Consider the following 13,604-nt stretch of genomic DNA (forward strand, 5'->3'; position numbering starts at 1 on the left):
GCAAGTCACTGTCCTCCTTATGCCTCAGTTTCCCTCTCTGGTTCTGGAGGGGGTGCTCAGGTTTACCCTCCAATGTCTGAGCTGCACTGGGCCCTGTGAGTGGTGGGGTTAGTCCAGGCAAAGGCTGAGCTCTGGGCTGCTGTCCCTGGCTGTCTGCTTTGACCTCGGCCCCTGCTTCCATCTCTGGCCCAGACAGTGGCGAGCTGAGGGTGAAGCTGAACAGCACGGCGGGGGAACTAACAGTCTGGTGCGCCCGAGGGCACCAGGGCCAAGGCTGGCGGAGCACGACCCTCTCAGTGCAGAACACTGTGGAGTTCCAGGTAATGGTGGGGGGCATGCCCAGAGGGAGGCAGGGAGCGGTCTGGAGCGAGTTGGCATGGCTCTGCCAGCAGATCTCCCGCCAATGCCCATGCAGTGCTCCCACTGCTGACAGCCGGAAGGATGCAGAGACGCAGCTGGCAGGGAGGTGGAGCACTAGGAATGGAGGAGTCCACCTGTTAGCTCACCATGGGCAAGTCAGGCAGGTTGAGTGGCAGGTGCAGGGCATCCCTGTTCTGCGAGCAGGCACCCGGCGCTAGGGCGAGCTGAGCGGGGCAGGCGCTGAGTGTCCCTGTTCTGTGAGTGGGCACCCGGAGCGAGCTGAGCGGGGCAGGCGCTGAGCGTCCCTGTTCTGCGAGTGGGCACCCGGGGCGAGCTGAGCGGGGCAGGTGCAGGGCGTCCCTGTTCTGCGAGTGGGCGCCCGGGGCGAGCTGAGCGGGGCAGGCGCTGAGCGTCCCTGTTCTGCGAGTGGGCGCCCGGGGCGAGCTGAGCGGGGCAGGCGCTGAGCGTCCCTGTTCTGCGAGTGGGCACCCGGGGCGAGCTGAGCAGGGCAGGCGCTGAGCGTCCCTGTTCTGCGAGTGGGCACCCGGGGCGAGCTGAGCGGGGCAGGCGCTGGGCGTCCCTGGCCTGCAAGTGGGCACCCGGGGTGAGCTGAGCGGGGCAGGCGCTGAGCGTCCCTGTTCTGCGAGTGGGCACCCGGGGCGAGCTGAGCGGGGCAGGCGCTGAGTGTCCCTGTTCTGCGAGTGGGCACCCGGGGCGAGCTGAGCGGGGCAGGTGCAGGGCGTCCCTGTTCTGCGAGTGGGCACCCGGGGCGAGCTGAGCGGGGCAGGCGCTGAGCGTCCCTGTTCTGTGAGTGGGCACCCGGGGCGAGCTGAGCAGGGCAGGCGCTGAGCGTCCCTGTTCTGCAAGTGGGCACCCGGGGCGAGCTGAGCGGGGCAGGTGCAGGGCGTCCCTGTTCTGCGAGTGGGCACCCGGGGCGAGCTGAGCGGGGCAGGCGCTGAGCGTCCCTGTTCTGTGAGTGGGCACCCGGGGCGAGCTGAGCAGGGCAGGCGCTGAGCGTCCCTGTTCTGTGAGTGGGCACCCGGGGCGAGCTGAGCAGGGCAGGCGCTGAGCGTCCCTGTTCTGCGAGTGGGCTCCCGGGGCGAGCTGAGCGGGGCAGGCGTTGGGCGTCCCTGGCCTGCGAGTGGGCACCCGGGGCGAGCTGAGCGGGGCAGGTGCAGGGCATCCCTGTTCTGCGAGTGGGCACCGGGGGCGAGCTGAGCGGGGCAGGCACTGGGCGTCCCTGTTCTGTGAGTGGGCACCCGGGGCGAGCTGAGCGGGGCAGGTGCAGGGCGTCCCTGTTCTGCGAGTGGGCACCCGGGGCGAGCTGAGCGGGGCAGGCGCGAGCGTCCCTGTTCTGCGAGTGGGCACCCGGGGCGAGCTGAGCGGGGCAGGCACTGGGCATCCCTGTTCTGTGAGTGGGCACCCGGGGCGAGCTGAGCGGGGCAGGCGCTGAGCGTCCCTGTTCTGCGAGTGGGCACCCGGGGCGAGCTGAGCGGGGCAGGTGCAGGGCGTCCCTGTTCTGCGAGTGGGCACCCGGGGCGAGCTGAGCGGGGCAGGCGCGAGCGTCCCTGTTCTGCGAGTGGGCACCCGGGGCGAGCTGAGCGGGGCAGGCGCTGGGCGTCCCTTTTCTGCGAGTGGGCACCCGGGGCGAGCTGAGCAGGGCAGGCGCTGGGCGTCCCTGTTCTGCGAGTGGGCTCCCGGGGCGAGCTGAGCGGGGCAGGCGTTGGGCGTCCCTGGCCTGCGAGTGGGCACCCGGGGCGAGCTGAGCAGGGCAGGCACTGGGCGTCCCTGTTCTGCGAGTGGGCACCCGGGGCGAGCTGAGCGGGGCAGGCACTGGGCGTCCCTGTTCTGTGAGTGGGCACCCGGGGCGAGCTGAGCGGGGCAGGTGCAGGGCATCCCTGTTCTGCGAGTGGGCACTGGGGGCGAGCTGAGCGGGGCAGGCACTGGGCGTCCCTGTTCTGTGAGTGGGCTCCCGGGGCGAGCTGAGCGGGGCAGGTGCAGGGCATCCCTGTTCTGCGAGTGGGCACCCGGGGCGAGCTGAGCGGGGCAGGCGCTGAGCGTCCCTGTTCTGCGAGTGGGCACCCGGGGCGAGCTGAGCGGGGCAGGCGTTGGGCGTCCCTGGCCTGCGAGTCGGCACCCGGGGCGAGCTGAGCGGGGCAGGCGTTGGGCGTCCCTGGCCTGCGAGTGGGCACCCGGGGCGAGCTGAGCGGGGCAGGCGTTGGGCGTCCCTGGCCTGCGAGTGGGCACCCGGGGCGAGCTGAGCGGGGCAGGCGTTGGGCGTCCCTGGCCTGCGAGTGGGCACCCGGGGCGAGCTGAGCGGGGCAGGCGTTGGGCGTCCCTGGCCTGTGAGTGGGCACCCGGGGCGAGCTGAGCGGGGCAGGCGTTGGGCGTCCCTGGCCTGCGAGCAGGCACCCCACCACTGGCCTTTCCCCTTTGAAATGTGGGTAGTGCACTCTGAGCCCAGGCCCAGCCAATCCACGGTGGGGAGTAAGAGCAAGTACCACGTTGTGACAGACTTCCCTGGGGTGCAACCTGGAACTGGGACACCGCTGAGCCCTCTGGGCCCCCTCTCACACTGTGAGGCTGTGACAAGCGCAATCCTCTCCAGGACTTGCATTCACACAGCCATTCACAAACAGGGACACACCCAGCTGCAGTTACATGGAGGCTTCTCTTAGCCACTCATGAACTCACAATAGAGAGGCTCCAGACAGTCCCCATCAGCTCCTCAGCCAGGGACCTCAGAACTGTATTGTCCTACCCTGATCAAAATCCTGACCAGTGTCAGTTGATTATCCAGTCCACCCCCTCCCTCAATGTGGAGAGGACATGCACAGGTTTTTATTAACTGAGCTAAGATTTTTCATACACTACACTCAAACCACTGTTTTTAGGTAAAATATAAAACAGATTTATTAACTGCAGATAGATAGATTTTAAGTGATTATAGTAATAGCGTACAGATCAAAGTTGGTTACCTAAGAAATAAACAAAATCCCCCAATCTTTCCCCAGTCTTCCATACATAGGCTGGGCTTCCTTCTTTCCCGCCTGGGACCCCTCCCCAGTTCAGTCCTTTGCTTTCCAGATGTCTTTCCAGGTGTTGAGTTGTGGGAGGAGTGAGGCCAAATGGTGATGTCATTTTCCCCTTTTATAGTTTCTTCCATGTGGAGGGAACTTCTTTGTTCCAAACAAAGTCCCCAGTACAGTTTGTGGAAAACTACAGGCACAAGATGGAGTCCAGCATCATATGATCTGGTCACATGCCCTTGCATGCTTCAAGGAGTCATGGCAGGGGCCATTACCCATATTCTGGCTAGAAAGTTCACAGGAAAGACCCTTAGGTGAGGATGCCCGTTGTTTTCACTGATGGGCCATTACCTTGAGTAGTTCATTCACAACATGCTGGCTAGGCTGGATGTAAGCTAACTTGTGGGAGTTACCCAGGAGCAAACACATTTGAGACTCAGGTGCATAGTCAATGTTCGTAACTCCAGATACAAAACTGATACTCCACACAAATAGGATCATCATATTCAGCAAATGTAACTTTTCCATTGACACCTCCCATGACAGGTTTTGTAGAAGATGCATCATAATTATACCATAAGCATATCACTGTGGTGAATATGGGGCACAGAGTGTCACACACGTGTCCGCGCGTTTGTGACATAGGGGCCCTGGAGCTGTTGGATGCTGCCCATGCAGCTGGTTGGCAGCACCAGCTCAGATGCCCCAGTGAAAATAACCCAATAGACCCAACCTGCCCCCCACCCTGAGCAGGTTGGGTTCAGTTCCTTGCCAAGGCTGTTTGTGTTTAGCCCCAGTCACAAGGTGCCATTGGCTTGGGGGGCAGTGGGCTCTCTCCAACCTGCAGTCAGGCCTTTGACTCCCCCTCCCCTGCTCTTCTGGCTGGGTGCCGCCCCAGCATCCCTTCCTCTGGAGTGCCCTCCAGTGCTGGGGGCTGAACAGCGAGGCTAGCACCTCCCTGCAGGCATCATTCTGGCTCCTTGCCAGAGCTGGGACACCTGTTCTCCCAGCCGCCTTCCCTGGGTATTGAGCTTGGCTGTGCTGGGGCTCAGGCAGGATTCCCGCTTACCCTGCAGATTGTCTTTGAAGTGACCAATGGCGTGTGGCCTGCCGGGGGGACCATCGCCCTGGACGATATCATGTACCATGCTGGAGAGGGCTGTAATGGAGACGGTTTGGGCCAGATGGAAGGTGAGGTCGATTCCAACCAAGCCAGAGGTCAGAGCAGCTGTGCCTTTAGCAAGGCATAACTGCAGAGCACCCCCATTCCCCACTTATCTGTGAGCCCCATGGCACAGCCCCCTTTGTACAGGGCAGGGTGTGGCAGGGAGCTGTGGTAGAGAACTGAGTCACCCGACTCTGTACAGGGAATTAGAGGTGGCGCTGGGCATAGGACCCAGGAGTCCTGACTCCCTGCCCCTTTGCCTTCAGCACAAGAACATCCCTTTCCTTTTCTGCTTGTATGCTGGCCCGCCTGGAGCTCTCGCCCTCGGCCCGCAGGGGTGGGCTGCTCTCTCCTGCTGCAGCCTGCCTCCTTCCTGACACCTCTGGGGACAGCCATGTGGAGAGAGAGAGTGCTGGGGGCTGGAAGAGGAGAGACTGAATGCTCTTCTGGGCCTGCTCTGCCAATGCTGGCAGGGACCCCGTAGGGGAAGTGGGGCTCCCTGGGCAGTCAGGGAGGGGGACACGCACACTGGTGCTGGTCTTCTGGGTGAGCTGGAAAAGCAAGGCCAGCAGCCAGGGGAGAACAAGGCCTGCTCCAGAGGTAGGGGAGGAGGGCCCTGGGCTGGAGCTAGTTCCTGCTCCCCATGAAGGCCCCTCAGGAGCAGGCCTGTGGGTGAGGACACTGTTGGGGAACCTGAAGGGTTAATGCATGCACTCCTCTACCCTTGTGCTCTCAGGAGAGCTCCTAGTCAGGCAGTGCTGGGGCTTAGTCGTGTGCTAGGCAGATGCGTGCCCTGCCAGGTGCTAGGACGGGTTGGGAGATGAGTAGCATGGACCACATATTGCAGATTGAGCCCCTGAAGCCAGGTGCTGGGGCCTAGCTGAGACCTGACCTAGCTCACATCACTGGTGGCGATGGTGCAGGGTCCTGGCATAGCAGTCATCTTCCATTGTGCTCAGCACTTGCTTCTGATTGCAGATGGGAAACCTGCCAAGGGCTCTGTGGCAGCAATGGTGATTGGCATTCTCCTGGCCACTGTATTCCTGCTCCTAATAACTTTGAGCATATGCTATTGGCTGAAGAGGAGGGTGTCAGCAGGCAGGAGGCCAGAGGAGAGAGCCACCAGCCAAGGCTTTGACAACATCACTTTTAGAGATGTAAGGAACTGCAGCTCACTCTGCCTGGGCTTGGGGGGTGGGAGTTAGACTAGGGGCTTTGCTTATTTGTCCAGCTGCTGCCTTCAGAGCTTGAGCATCAGAGTCAAAAATGACTGAATAGGAGGGTGACTGGGAAGACAGAAAATATGAATGACTGACCACTGCCAGTCTAAGTCCCTCTCCCGCCCTCTCCGACAATGCCAGCTCCCACAGCCCTATACGTACACTCACCCTTTCTTTGGCCTTTTTCATCCCTGCAGGACTAAAAACTGCTTGTGCTGCGAGTTCACCAACATTACGATTTGTACTCCTGAGGGCATTCCGCACCCAAAACATTAAAAATTCTGCGCACAATATTTTAAATTTCTGCAAAATTCTGTAAATTTTATTTGTCAAATAAATGTGGGACACAGACTCAGTGGTGAAGCTGCATCCAACCCTGACACAGCACAAGGATTGGGCCTGCCCCAGAAAACCCCAGGGCCCTGCCCATCTGTGCCAAGTTCACCAGGTGCGGGCAGGCAGGCTCAGCAATGCAGGATCCAAGTGTGGGGCAATCTGAAGGGGAGCTTGGGGAGGGGGGGGAGAGAATCTGGATGCACAGGGGCTTGTTGGGGGGTTCTGGGTGCAATGATAATGGGACTTTGCAGGGGGGTCCAGGTAAAGTTGGTTGGGGCTCAGAGCGGGAGGTCTGGACATGGGGGGAATAGAGATTGGCGGGGGGCGGGGTCTCAGTGTGGAGGCCTTAGTGCATGGCGGGGGGGGAAGCGTATCCATTTGCAGCTGGTTGGGACTCAGTAGGGTGGGGATCCGGGTGCAGGTGGCTTGTCAGGGTGGTCCAAGTACAAGGAGAGTGGGATTCGTCAGGGGTAGTTCTGGGTGCAGGGTGAGGCTCATCAGGAGGGTCTGGGTATGAGGGGAGTCTGGTTGCACCAGGGTTGGGTGGATGGGGGGAGCAGTTCCCTGTACAGTGATTTCTCCCTCCTGCAGCTGAGGAGTGATGGGTGTAGGAAGCAAGGGGGGCAGGGGCGGGGGCGCAGAGGAGAGAGTTTTCAAAGCTTTCTACAGCAAGGGAAGAAATCTGGGGGTGCTCCTGATCCAACCCCGGATGCCGTGCAGGGGAAGATGAAGTCCCGTCCTCCCCAGCCCAGCTGGGACGAGCACCTGAGCCTGGTGCAGGGTAGAAGCCATAAGTCAGGTCTTCTCCAGGCCCGGCCCCTGCCCCAGAGTGATTTGCCTCTCTGCTAACTGCCCTGGACACCTGAAACATACTGCTGGCAAAGGTTGTATGACCGCTCTTGTGGCTTCCCTCTACTTCCCTATCAGAAAGTCATTTTTCTGTAGGGAAGCTAAGAAATCTGCAGGGGACATAAATTCTGTGCATGCGCATTGGTGCAGAATTCCCCAAGGAGTAAAGTTGGGTGGCTTATCAGCTTTGGCCCTATGCAGCAATACAGCAGCCGACAAACATGGTGGAAGATTGCACAAGACCCCACCCTGACTGCTGGCCACATGGCAGCTGTGAACTCCTCAAACCCTCCTTTTTAGAGTAGAGCAGGAGGTGGTAGTGGACACCGCAACCATCGGTGCTGCTTCATGTTCTTCACCCCCATAGTATGAGGGGTACTGAAGCAGAGGCTGGCTATTACCTTTTCCTCCTCTCCTTGAGCTGGTTGGGAGGGAATAGTCATACACGTCAATAGATTGGTTGTAATTAGCTTAGGCCCAATTCCTGTTCACCTTTAATTCCAGGACAGGGTCACTATAACTCCACTACCTGCGGATGGGGAAGCAGAACCAGATATGAGCCTCCCACAGGAGGCAGCTGTTCGTACTGTAGCTGCACATACAGAATGAAAGGTGTGTTCTGCAAGGCTTCACACTCCTCCGGCAACACTGGGCTCAACTTTCATTTCTAAAGCTACTCTTGAAACTCTTTTGGCCACTGACTAAAATGGAAGCTTTAGCTGAGACAAACAAGGTCAGCTGGAGGGAGGAATACAAGCCCCTTTTTGAACAGATCCTGTATCACTGAACTTCCTGGAACACATTCAAGAGAGTCCATCAGTGCTGTCATATTCTTGCAGTTTCCCCATATAGTATTGCCTTTTCCATATGAAGATCTGTCCCCTTGCTTTTATCTAAAATAAAATGAATTCTATAAAAGTCGGATTTCTGAAGACTGTGTAACTTAGTCTGTGTTTCAGTCTGTTCCGCGTAATTGTCTGTGGTCACAGATTTTAGTTGCAGCACTGCCTCCAAATACAACCCAGCTAAGCGGGTATACTCAGAGGTCCGAATGTGTAGAATCTTGAATGTCTCCATTAACTATTTAAACCCGTAAGTGCTGCAGCATCTTGACCATTGTAGCAATACAGGAGTCCAAGTGCAAAATCCTTTGTGTTTCTCTAGCCAAGCAGCACTGTCAGAAGACAGAAATTCTCCAAGACCAGCAGATCCAGAAGGCTTTCATGATTAGCCTTTGCATATAGCTTGAGCAAAGCTGTAGCAATGTCTTCCTTGTAGCCATTTGAAACTTCAGTGTTGTGGCCCTCATACAAATAACTCAGGAGGAATCGTTTGCACTTAGTCATCTTCTCCTGATCCCCTTAGGCCAGCTGGTTTAAATCAGCATAATTGTAAAGAGGTGGATGAGACCGTATGAACGAAGAGGAAGTAGGCAAAAGGATGGGGTAGAGCGCGATCAGCTCCTGGACATCAAGTTGGTGGCTTCTGAAGAGTTCTTTTGCTTCTAGGAACTGAAGCTGTGCAAAGTATATAAAACCTGCTTGCTGCAAGATTCGTTTGTACATTACCTGAAATTTCTCTTTTGGAATGTTCATAGAAGATTAGGGTTGGAAGAGATCTCGGGAGGTCATCTAGTCCAACCCCCTGCTCAAGGCAGGACCAACACCAACTAAATCATCCCAGCCAGGGCTTTGTCAAGTCAGGCCTTAAAAAAACTTTTAAGGATGGAGATTCCACCAACTCCCTGGGTAACCCATTCCAGTACTTCACCACCCTCCTCGTGAAAAAGTTTTTCCTAATATCCAACCTAAACCTCCCCCACTGCAACTTGAACATTGCTCCTTGTTCTGTCATTTGCCACCACTGAGAACAGCCGAGCTCCATCCTCATTGGAACCCTCCTTCACGTAGTTGAAGGATGCTATCAAATCTCCCCTCACTCTTCTCTTCTGCAAACTAAAGCAACCCAGTTCCCTCAGCCTCTCCTCATAAGTCACCTGCCCCAGACCCCTAATTATTTTCATTGCCTCTCCAATTTGTCCACATCATTTCCTGTAGCGGGGGTCCCAAAAATGGACGCAATACTCCAGATGTGGCCTCACCAGTGCTGAATACAGCGGAATAATCACTTCCCTCGAGCTGCTGGCAATGCTCCTACTAATGCAGCCCAATATGCCAGTAGCCTTCTTAGCAACAAGGGCAGACTGCTGACTCATATCCAGCTTCTCGTCCACTGTAATCCCCAGGTCCTTTTCTGCAGCACTGCTGTTTAGCCAGTTGGTCCCCAGCCTGTAGCAGTACATGGGATTCTTCCATCTTAAGTGCAAGACTCTGCACTTGTCCTCGTTGAATCTCATCAGATTCTTTTAGCCCAATCCTCCAATTTGTCTAGGTCACTCTGGACCCTATCCCTACCCTCCAGCATATCTACCTCTCCTCCCAGCTTAGTGTCATCTGCGAATTTATGGAGGGTGCAATCCATCCCACCATCCAGATCATTAATGAAGATGTTGAACACCACCAGCCCCAGGACCGACCCCTGGGGCACTCTGCTTGATACCGGCTGCCAACTAAACATTGAGCCATTGATCACTACCCATTGAGCCCAGTGATCTAGTCAGCTTTCTGTCCACCTTACAGTCCATTCATCCAATACATACTTTTTTAATTTGCTGGGGGGAGGGATAGCTCAGTGGTTTGAGCACTGGCCTGCTAAACCCAGGGTTGTGAGTTCAATCCTTGAGGGGGCCATTTAGGGATCTGGGGCAAAAATTGGGGATTGGTCCTGCTTTGAGCAGGGGGTTGGACTAGATGACCTCCTGAGGGCCCTTCCAACCCTGATATTCTATGAAAGAATACTGTGGGAGATAGTATCAAAAGCTTTGCTAAAGTCAATATATCACATCCACCGCTTTCCCCATATCCACAGAGCCAATTATAGAAGGCAATCAGGTTGGTCAGGCATGACTTGCCCTTGGTGAATCCATGTTGACTGTTCCTGATCACCTTCCTATCCTCCAAGTTCTTCAAAATGGATTCCCTGAGGACCTGCTGCATGATTTTTCCAGGGACTCAGGTGATGCTGACTGGTCTGTAGTTCTCTGGATTCTCCTTCTTCCCTTTTTAAAAGATGGGCACTATATTTGCCTTTTTCCAATTGTCTTCAGCTTTTTCCAATTGTCTGGGACCTCCTCCGATCGCCATGAGTTTTCAGAAATAATGACCAAGGGCTCTGCAATCACATCCGCCAACTCCCTCAGCACCCTCATATGCATTGCATCTAGCCCCATGGACTTGTTCATGTCCAGCTTTTCTAAATAGTCCTTAACCTGTTCTTTCACCACTGAGGGCTGCTCACCTCCTCCCCATACTGTGCTGCCCAGTGCAGCAGGCTGGGAGCTGACCTGGTCTGTGAAGACTGAGGCAAAAACAAAAGCATGGAGTACTTCAGCTTTTTCCACATCCTCTGTCACTAGGTTGCCTCCCCCATTCAGTAAGGGTCCCACACTTTCCCTGAGCACTTTCTTGTTGCTAACATACCTGTAGAAACCCTTCTTGTTACCCTTCGCATCCCTTGCTAGCGGCAACTCCAATTGTGCTGCATGCTTGAGCAATATTTTTATACTCCTCCCTAGTTACCTGTCCAAGTTTCCACTTCTTGTAAGCTTCCTTTTTGTGTTTAAGCTCACTGAAGCTTTCTCTGTTAAGCCAAACTGGTTGCTTGCCATATTTGCTATTCTTTCTGCACATCAGGTTGGTTTGTTCCTGCACCCCCAATAAGGCTTCTTTAAAATACAGCCAGCTCTCCTGGACTCCTTTCCCCCCTGATATTAGCTTCCCAGGGGATCCTGCCCATCAGTTCCCTGAGGGAGTCAAAGGGTCCATATTCTGCTGCTTTCCTTTCTTCCTTGTGTCAGGATCCTGAACTCTACTATCTCATGGTAACTGCTGCCAGATTTGCCACCCACTTCTACTTCTCCTACCAATTCTTCCCAGTTTCTGAGCAGCAGGTCAAGAGGAGCACAGCCCCTAGTCGTTTCCTCCAGCACTTTCCAAAAACTTCCTGGATTGTCTGTGCACGGCTGTTGCTGCGCTGGGCAACACAGCATGGGGAGTAGGTGGCCAGCCCTCTGTGGAGAAAGAGGTGGTTAGGGACTATTTAAAAAAGCTGGACGTGCACAAGTCCATGGGGCCGGATGCGTTGCATCCGAGAGTGCTAAAGGAATTGGCGGCTGTGATTGCAGAGCCATTGGCCATTATCTTTGAAAACTCGTGGCGAACGGGGGAAGTCCCGGATGACTGGAAAAAGGCTAATGTAGTGCCAATCTTTAAAAAAGGGAAGGAGGAGGATCCTGGGAACTACAGGCCAGTCAGCCTACCTCAGTCCCCGGAAAAATCATGGAGCAGGTCCTCAAGGAATCAATTCTGAAGCACTTAGACGAGAGGAAAGTGATCAGGAACAGTCAGCATGGATTCACCAAGGGAAGGTCATGCCTGACTAATCTAATCGCCTTCTATGATGAGATTACTGGTTCTGTGGAGGAAGGGAAAGCAGTGGATGTATTGTTTCTTGACTTTAGCAAAGCTTTTGACACGGTCTCCCACAGTATTCTTGTCAGCAAGTTAAAGAAGTATGGGCTGGATGAATGCACTGTAAGGTGGGTAGAAAGTTGGCTAGATTGTTGGGCTCAACGGGTAGCGATCAATGGCTCCATGTCTAGTTGGCAGCCGGTATCAAGTGGAGTGCCCCAAGAGTCGGTCCTGGGGCTGGTTTTGTTCAATATCTTCATAAATGATCTGGAGGATGGTGTGGATTGCACTCTCAGCAAATTTGCGGATGATACTAAACTAGGAGGAGTGGTAGATACGGTGGCAGGTAGGGATAGGATACAGAGGGACCTAGACAAATTAGAGGATTGGGCCAAAAGAAATCTGATGAGGTTCAACAAAGATAAGTGCAGGGTCCTGCACTTAGGACGGAAGAATCCAATGCACCGCTATGGACTAGGGACCGAATGGCTAGGCAGCAGTTCTGCAGAAAAGAACCTAGGGGTGACAGTGGACGAGAAGCTGGATATGAGTCAACAGTGTACCCTTGTTGCCAAGAAGGCCAATGGCATTTTGGGATGTGTAAGTAGGGGCATAGCCAGCAGATCGAGGGACGTGATCGTTCCCCTCTAATCGACATTGGTGAGGCCTCATCTGGAATAGTGTGTCCAGTTTTGGACCCCACACTACAAGAAGGGTGTGGATAAATTGGAGAGAGTCCAACGAAGGGCAACAAAAATGATTAGGGGTCTGGAACACATGAGTTATGAGGAGAGGCTGAGAGAACTGGGATTGTTTAGTCTACAGAAGAGAAGAATGAGGGGGGATTTGATAGCCGCTTTCAACTACCTGAAAGGGGGTTCCAAAGAGGATGGTTCTAGACTATTCTCAGTGGTAGCAGATGACAGGACAAGGAGTAATGGTCTCAAGTTGCAGTGGGGGAGGTTTAGGTTGGATATTAGGAATAACTTTTTCACTAGGAGGGTGGTGAAACACTGGAATGCGTTACCTAGGGAGGTGGTGGAATCTCCTTCCTTAGAAGTTTTTAAGGTCAGGCTTGACAAAGCCCTGGCTTGATGATTTAATTGGGGATTGGTCCTGCTTTGAGCAGGGGGTTGGACTAGATGATCTCCTGAGGTCCCTTCCAACCCTGATATTCTATTATTCTATTGCTCTCCCAGCAGATATCAGGGTGATTGAAGTCTCCCATGAGAACCAGGGCCTGTGATCTGAAAACTTGTTAGCATTTTTCTCTCTCAGTTTCCATGATTGATAGAAATGGTTATTTTGGGAGGGTGAGGTGTAAGTGGCATGTAATGATAAATCTAATCCTTCCAAGACTAATCATGGGTAATTGCATTAAAGCAGCTGTGAGCACTTAAGAATTACTTCCCTTCCAAGGAGCAGGGTAGAAATAGCCCTGTTTTGTAGCAATCTGGTACTGTTATTTTACAATAAGTACAGCTATGTATCAAATCAATTTCCCCCTTTACAATCTCAGAAGCCATTTGACTAAAATCCTAATCTGACCCTTTATTAATCTTGTAAACACTATACAACCTTCAGTATGTCAGGAGTTACCTTCAAATAAAAAGAAGTGCTCGAGTGCTGGTGACCAGAAACTCCTTAAGTCCAAAGACCGGCTTGGGGGAAGGGATAGCTCAGTGGTTTGAGCATTGGCCTGCTAAACCCAGAGTTCCGAGTTCAATCCTTGAGGGGGCCATTTAGGGATCTGGGGCAAAAATTGGGGATTGGTCCTGCTTTGAGCAGGGGGTTGGACTAGATGACCTCCTGAGGTCCCTTCCAACCCTGATATTCTATGATTCTAAAAAGGGGAACTTAGATAGAAGGTCCAATAGCTACAGCCACTGCCTTGGATTCAAGTCCAAGCTCCGCCAGAGTTTGTGCATGACCTCAGGCAAACCACTTACTGTATCTCACCATCTGCTTTTCCCTTCATCAAAGGCATGCGGAGGAGAAATCAAGGTGAAAGGGCCGTGTAACTGAAATGGTTGCATTGCATTAGTATTCAGAGCATGAGCTAAACTCCCCATGTGAACTGGGCTCCAGGGAGCAGCAGAGAGAATGAAGTGGGGGT

At 54.4% G+C, this 13,604-nt stretch overlaps 1 protein-coding gene across 1 annotated transcript in view; it reads left to right on the top strand.

The window, feature by feature from the left end:
- The window catches only part of MAMDC4 (MAM domain containing 4), a 44,435-nt gene extending 37,104 nt beyond the window's left edge, over positions 1-7,331 (top strand). The window contains exons 26-29 of the mRNA XM_043530685.1: positions 193-320; positions 4,466-4,580; positions 5,533-5,711; positions 7,260-7,331. Of these exons, the coding sequence (XP_043386620.1) occupies positions 193-320; positions 4,466-4,580; positions 5,533-5,711; positions 7,260-7,331 (494 nt within the window). The remainder of the gene's footprint in view (positions 1-192; positions 321-4,465; positions 4,581-5,532; positions 5,712-7,259) is intronic.
- Positions 7,332-13,604: the final 6,273 nt, after the last annotated feature.

The sequence above is a fragment of the Chelonia mydas genome, chromosome 16 (assembly GCF_015237465.2).
Source record: "Chelonia mydas isolate rCheMyd1 chromosome 16, rCheMyd1.pri.v2, whole genome shotgun sequence".
In the NCBI taxonomy this organism is placed as follows: domain Eukaryota; kingdom Metazoa; phylum Chordata; order Testudines; family Cheloniidae; genus Chelonia; species Chelonia mydas.